Genomic DNA, 7,500 nt, shown 5'->3' with positions numbered 1-7,500 from the left:
TCACACACACATTATCATTTATAGAGCGCATTTCACACACACACATCATCATTTATAGAGCGCATTTCACACACACATCATTATCATTTATAGAGCGCATTTCACACACACATCATAATCATTTATAGAGCGCATTTCACACACACATCATTATCATTTATAGAGCGCATTTCACACACACATCAATATCATTTATAGAGCGCATTTCACACACACATCATAATCATTTATAGAGCGCATTTCACACACATCATTATTTATAGAGTGCATTTCACACACATCATTATTTATAGAGCACATTTCACACACATTATCATTTAGAGAGCGCATTTCACACACACATCATTATTTATAGAGCGCATTTCACACACACACACACACACATCATTTATAGAGCGCATTTCACACACACACATCATTATTCATAGACCGCATTTCACACACACATCATTATTTATAGAGCGCATTTCACACACACATCATTATCATTTATAGAGCGCATTTCACACACATCATCATTTATAGAGGGCATTTCACACACACACACATTATAATTTATAGAGCGCGTTTCACACACACACATCATTTATAGAGCGCATTTCACACACACATCATCATTTATAGAGCGCATTTCACACACATCATCATTTATAGAGCGCATTTCACACACACATCATTATCATTTATAGAGCGCATTTCACACACACATCATTATCATTTATAGAGCGCATTTCACACACACATCATTATCATTTATAGAGCGCATTTCACACACACATCAATATCATTTATAGAGCGCATTTCACACACATCATCATTTATAGAGCGCATTTCACACACACACACACACATCATTTATAGAGCACATTTCACACACACACATCATTATTCATAGGCCGCATTTCACACACATCATTATTTATAGAGCGCATTTCACACACACATCATTATCATTTATAGAGCGCATTTCACACACATCATCATTTATAGAGCGCATTTCACACACACACACACACACACATTATAATTTATAGAGCGCGTTTCACACACACACATCATTTAGAGAGCGCATTTCACACACATATCATTATTTATAGAGCGCATTTCACACACACATTATCATTTAGAGAGCGCATTTCACACACACATTATCATTTATAGAGCGCATTTAAAACACGCAAATCATCATTTATAGAGCGCATTTCACACAAACACACACACACACACATCATTTATAGAGCGCATTTCACACACACATCATTATTTATAGAGCGCATTTCACACACAAATTATTATCTATAGAGCAAAACCAGAAAATAAAGTGCCATTTTTGCTCCTGAGACCCGAGAGGTCTGGTAGGTGTGTAGTGATAAAGCATGTCTGATAATTAGGTAATTAGGTCCCGTTCCATTTAGTGATTTGCAACCTGAAGTCCAGACAGGGAGTGGTCATTCATGTGCATGCGTGTATGTGTGGGCTACGTGTGTGTGTGGGTGTGCGCGTGTGCGCTTGTGTGTGTGTGCATGTGTGCTTGTGTGTGTGTGTGTATGCGCGCGCTTGTGTGTGTGTGTGTGTGTGTGTGTGTGCATACAAGTGCTTGTGTATGTGTGTGTGTGTGTGCGCGCACGTGCTTGTGTGTGTGTGTGTGTGTGTGTGCGCACGTGCTTGTGTGTGCGTGTGTGTGTGTGTGCGTACAAGCGCTTGTGTATGTGTAGTGTGTGTGTGCGCTAGTGTGTCTGTGTGAGTCTCCTCACCCGTATGGAGAAGTACTTCCACTCGTTGAAGACGATGGCCACCTTGTTGTCGCTGGCCTTGTGGTCCTTATAGGGCTGCAGGCGGGTACACTTGACCTTACCCCCCACACTCACCCTCACAAAGCTCTGAGTGCCCTTCTTCACAGACACTGGGCAGATCGCAAGCTCAGGACCACACACACACACACACACACACACATGCACACACACACGGATGTGTGGAGTATAGGTTCTCTCACCCTTTAACATACATATACTACACACTCTCTCTCTCTTGCTAATACACACACACTCACAGACACACAAACTCTGGTGTGTAAGTCACCCATCTGATTAGAGATTGACCCCTGTCATTCAATCATAGAGAAGGGCTCAGTGAAGGATACAGCTCTTGAAATCCTTGCAGTCTTTGAGATGGACAGTCAGAACACCCCTCTGTGGAGATAGGTCAGGCCATTTAGAGACAGAGCAAGATTTCCAAGATTCTTATTTATTTCTAATTTATTATTTCACTTATAGAGCCTAAACGCTACACACGTCTCATGGCGCTTGAGATGTAGCCGTCGCGCCGTGTGTTCTCTTCCTCAGTGCATTAAAATCACACTCACACACACATTCACTCACTCACTCACACACACACACACACACACACACACACACACACACACACACACACACACACACACACACACACACACACACACACACACACACACACACACACACACACAACACAGATGGATAGACACTGTATTGCTTTAAAGAAACACTGTAACAATTTGCTACTTTTGGAGGTATGCACTGAAAGAAAGTGCATGCACATCTACACACACACACACGCACACACACACACACATACAAGAAAGTGCACAAACATCTTCAGAAAATGAAACAGGTGCTGGGTCCGGCTGAGCCAACACATGATAAAATAAAGAAATACTATATGCCCCCAGAGTGGTTTAACAAGCTACAACGTTTCAACAGGAGGACCTGATGAGGACCTCTGGTCAAAGCGATGCCGCTTATTAAACCACTCTGGGAGCTTATAGAACAGTGTACAGTCAGTGTGCGGCTGTCTCTTTAGTTTTTCACTTTTGGAGGTATGCCCTTATTAGGAAACTGGTCATGTTCTCATCTTCCAATCCATTTCAACGGAGCATGGTCATGTGACAGACATATAAGAACACGCTTCATCCCCACCCGCTGTCCGGAGCGTTATGCAGTGCTTCTAACGCCAGCAGCCTTCAGTGGTATGCCCCACCCTCCACAATCCCACAGGTGTGTGTCAGGGTGGTGTATGACAGGTGAGTCACATCCACTGAGGCGGGTGCCCTGGAAGTCTGCTGACGACTAGAGGAGAGGTCGCTACTGACGACCGGAGGAGAGGCCATCTGGATCTGGGGTGAGTGGTGAGTGTGGGCCGGATCTGGGGTGAGTGTGGTGAGTGTGGGCCGGATCTGGGGTGAGTGGTGAGTGTGGGCCGGATCTGGGGTGAGTGGTGAGTGTGGGCCGGATCTGGGGTGAGTGGTGAGTGTGGGCCGGATCTGGGGTGAGTGGTGGGTGGTGGATGTGGGCCGGATCTAGAGTGAGTGTTGGCAACAATGGGAGAGCCTATCCAGTGCTCTTTATAGATCAGTGGGAACGAGCCGGAGGACCGAGGTTCGAGGACAGAGGAGAGACGTTGAGTAGAGCCTAAATGTGTGTGAAAATGCTTACATGCATTTCCAGATAAGACCACAGGAGGACGCACTAGTGATGTCCCAATTAGCGCCCTATATTGCTCCCAATATAGGGCGCTAGTCCAACCTGCTCAGCTAGGGTGTATGGGTCAGTTGTGCACATCGACAGGCCCGCCCCGAACCACAGGTCAGTCCGGCCCTGCACCTCAAATGTTTATGAATGTGATCTCTATAGAGATTACCATACAAGCTAAGCCCACCCAATCATTGTGTCGCGCACGCCCACCCAAAGAAAGTCAAGTTATTTTGTTAATTTGTGCATCTGCGCAGTGTGCAGCCTGAAACCCAGCTTGGATGTAGATGTTGGTGTTGGTGTTGAGGTTAATGATACTGTAGCTCGCTATGGCTGTGCAGTAGGCCTGTGTGTTAGATAGCCAAACCCCATCACCTGATGCCATCAGCTGAGATTCCCCAAATACTTGGCAGTATTTTTAAACAACAAAAATACACACTTACAAAGTATTTTGATAAAAAAAAATACGAAGCCATTTCCTTCAACAAACTAAAATACAGATGGCAAAATACTATTTTAGGCTATTTGAAATATTTATCTTAAATACATGTATCAGAAATAAGTTGTTTCAACAGGTTAATCACAGGAGTGAATACACGGTGTTGTTAGTAGGCCTGTTAACTCACCGCAGCCCCGCGCGTGACCAGCGTTTGAAAATAATGATCCTCATCAAACTCATCATCTTCCGAGTCCACCTCCGCCTGCTCACGCGGGGTGCTCTTCAGGAACTGAGCGATCCCGTTGGTGGTCTACGGAGGGGAAGAGCGCGCGTGCTATTAGCTGGACTGCGATGATTAATCTGGGAGTTTTGGGGTAGCCTCATGACTCTTGAAAATGTAACCTAGGCTATAGCCTAGATATTGCATGCTTCATATATGCCTATACCCTATGGCATCCCTAAATGGCTCTTTAAACCGTTTTGAAGGGTACATCAAACCTCTTCGGGTTATTAAAAGTCTATATGACACAAAACAGGATCTCATAGTGCACCTTTTTAACACTGGGGTCGCATAGGCCCTACCTGCCGAAATGATCGACCTGTGCTCGTTTTCCGCGGGATAGATCCAGACCGGGCCATAGAGCCACGTGGCCTACCTCCGTCGCTCTGCGCAGCATCCATTCCTCGCGGTGTAGGTCGACTAAATTAACACGATTAATGTTAATTGGGGCTGCTGAGGCTCCTTCCGAAGTGTGTGTGTGTGTGTGAGAGAGAGAAACACACGGGGCGTCGAGCCACGCTTGGAAGATGCAGATGTTGCGTCGTCAAGGCAGCTAAAATCGAATGCAAATAAACAAATAACAATGTTGGCTACATTGTTTAGGAACTTATCTCATTCAGTAAACATCTCCTCCACATCCCCGAGTTTATTCATCTGACTGTAGAATGCTTTCAAATATCTCTAAGGTTCATTCAGATATATTTAATTGCAGAGGTAATTTTCTTTTAAAGGTGTTATAATATTTTTTTCCCCGTTTTTGATTGATTTTGACTTAGTGAATGAGGTTTGTTTACCAGTCTCGACTAACCTTGTATATGTATGTTTGTTTTAAGTTGTGGGCCTATGTCTTGTATTTGACTAAAGAAAATCAAACAAATAAAAAGCTTTTTTCTTTCTTTTTTTTAACTGTTGGCCTATTCATTTCTGCTTTACACGACCTTGACCTCCTCAATAAAGTTCGAGAAACAATGCTGCCACCTATTGTTCATATTGTGAAAAGGTTAATTACAGACCCAGTTATTGCTTAGGCTACTAAAACCAATGAAGAAAAAGAGCAATGAATAGAAAGGCAGGCAAATCTCACTGATCTTCAATAGGGCTTTAATTCTCATTTCCACTTACTGTGTATACAAAGCTGTTTGTCTTTACAGATCAAGAAGCCATTTAAAACAATCAATCAATCTCAACAATTGGTAGTACCTGGAAAGTGCAAAAAAATACAATTCAAATACACAGAAATAAAATCATGCTGTACATTTCATACCATATTTATAAATATGCACACATACACACACACACACACACACACACACACACACACACACACACACATACTGACAAACTCACATCCATTGGTGACAAGTCAAATCTAAAGCAGCTAGTTTCAGAGTTACATAGATTCTGGTTAGATTCAGCCTCTGACAAGAGCTTTGATGATCTTTGATTTCCAAAAGAAGCATTTCATTTCATTTCATTTGTTTGTTTTTAGTGGAATGCTGTAGTTTATGGAGGGCAAAGGTCACAGACAGGGAAGGGTTTCTGCATCAGGAAGCGCTGATGCATGCTGGGATAAAGGCACTCTGTTTGCGTCTCAGTGGTGGAACATATTGCTGACGGCAATATCTCTCTAAGTCATAGCACAGAATAAAAACAAACAAAAATCAAAAAGACACAACGGTTCACGCAGGCACACACGCGCACGCACGCACACACACACACACACACACACACACACACACACTGAAGTTCGCCATCACACTTTGTAGGTGCGTCTTTGTTTACTGCTATCGTGTGTCTGTTGCCATGGGTGCATCTGACTGGCAGCGGATGCACAGAGGCAACTGAGAGAGCTGGCCCTTAACTGACCAATCACTGAGCTTCTCTGGGACAGCGCCGCCTACTGGCCAGGCCACGGTATCACAACCCTCAGTCACTCCACAGATCTCTCGCAGGTTTTGGCATTTCTACAGAGAACCGTTAGAGAGCCGCCATTTATACTGAGAAGAGGAGAGAGGATGACCACATCAATCCTCCTCATGACCCGAGAGAGAGAGGGGGAGAGAGAGAAGGAGAGAGAGGGAGGACGAGAAAGGAGGGAGAGAGAGGAGAGAGGGAGGGCGGGGGAGAAAGAGAGAGGCAGAAAGGGAGGGAGGAAGTTGGTGACTGGTCTAACCGTTTGTGATCAGCATCAAGAGACGGACGCGTGTCCTCGAGCACACACAGCTATTGGAGAACCCCAAATGCCCTTCAGTACAGCCCTGCAGAACAGCTCCCCCTGCTGGGCAACGCAGCTGTGGCGTGAACACAGCACGGCTAACTGGGGCGGAGGACTGGAAGCAGAGGAGAGGGGTGGACCCCCCTCTTCTTAAGACACCCCATGGACTTAACCAGGAAGACTAGGAAAACATTGTATTGGTCAGCCACTATGGTCGAGGCTGGAATGTACCACGTGGAGGGGGTGGGGGGGGTTAGCATACAGTAACATGGCTGAAGCCCTTTGCTGCCCCCCCTTTATGTTGGAAGCGGGTGGGTGAGACCTGGGCACTGGAGGAACTGCATATATGGGCATTGCCCACTAACGACCTCGCCCGCCCTACAGACTAGTCCAGGCAACCTGTCGGACTTCCTTACATAAATAAAAACAAAACAATCACAAACACACACACACACACACACATACACAAAAACATAAATGATCATTTCAAGTAATGAGCAAAGAAAACATTCGATGGCTAAAAAGGTAGAGCAGAAAAGTGTCACCAGACACACAAAACAATAACACCGTTGTTGTTAGCAGGCGTGTGTCGTGTGTGTGTGTGTGTTTGTTATGAAATATTGCTTCACGGACACAATTTGCTGATGCGAAATCAAGCAGATGTGGTTCCAACTTCATTAAAATGTGAGTGTGTTTCTACTGGTCAGTGGTGTGCAGCAAGGCCTCACCATAGAGCCCTCCTTAGCACCAAAACAACAAACAAACAAACAAACAAACAATTATTTACATCACTAAACATGAGTGGAACTGGCTGTGTGAGCGTGTGTGTGGACAATGTGTTTTTATGTCATGTGATCTCTCCCTCTCTCGCTCGCTCTCACACACACACACACACACACACACACACACACACACACACACACACACACACACACACACACACACACACACACACACACACACACACACACACACACACACACACACACACACACACACACACACACACACAATCTCTGGACATCTACTGAATCACAAATGGCCATTCCACGCCTTGCAC

The 7,500-nt window shown here is 44.9% G+C and overlaps 2 protein-coding genes across 2 annotated transcripts in view; both read right to left on the bottom strand.

Annotated features, from left to right (window-relative positions):
- Positions 1-4,755, bottom strand: part of LOC134071718 (cation channel sperm-associated targeting subunit tau-like) — a 10,259-nt gene extending 5,504 nt beyond the window's left edge. Inside the window, exons 1-4 of the mRNA XM_062528552.1 lie at positions 4,528-4,755; positions 4,133-4,255; positions 2,141-2,189; positions 1,755-1,903 (exon numbers count right to left, since the gene is read on the bottom strand). Of these exons, the coding sequence (XP_062384536.1) occupies positions 1,755-1,903; positions 2,141-2,189; positions 4,133-4,255; positions 4,528-4,626 (420 nt within the window). The 5' untranslated portion in view covers positions 4,627-4,755. The remainder of the gene's footprint in view (positions 1-1,754; positions 1,904-2,140; positions 2,190-4,132; positions 4,256-4,527) is intronic.
- A 550-nt stretch (positions 4,756-5,305) lies between these two features.
- The window catches only part of nbeal1 (neurobeachin-like 1), a 68,592-nt gene continuing 66,397 nt past the window's right edge, over positions 5,306-7,500 (bottom strand). Inside the window, 1 exon segment of the mRNA XM_062528470.1 lies at positions 5,306-7,500. This exon segment is cut by the window's right edge and continues 627 nt beyond it. The gene's annotated coding sequence lies outside the window, so the exon portion shown is untranslated.

This window comes from Sardina pilchardus, chromosome 23 (assembly GCF_963854185.1).
Source record: "Sardina pilchardus chromosome 23, fSarPil1.1, whole genome shotgun sequence".
NCBI classification, from domain to species: Eukaryota; Metazoa; Chordata; class Actinopteri; order Clupeiformes; family Clupeidae; genus Sardina; species Sardina pilchardus.
Note: the sequence above shows the minus strand (reverse complement) of the source record. Positions and strands in the feature narration are given on the sequence as shown.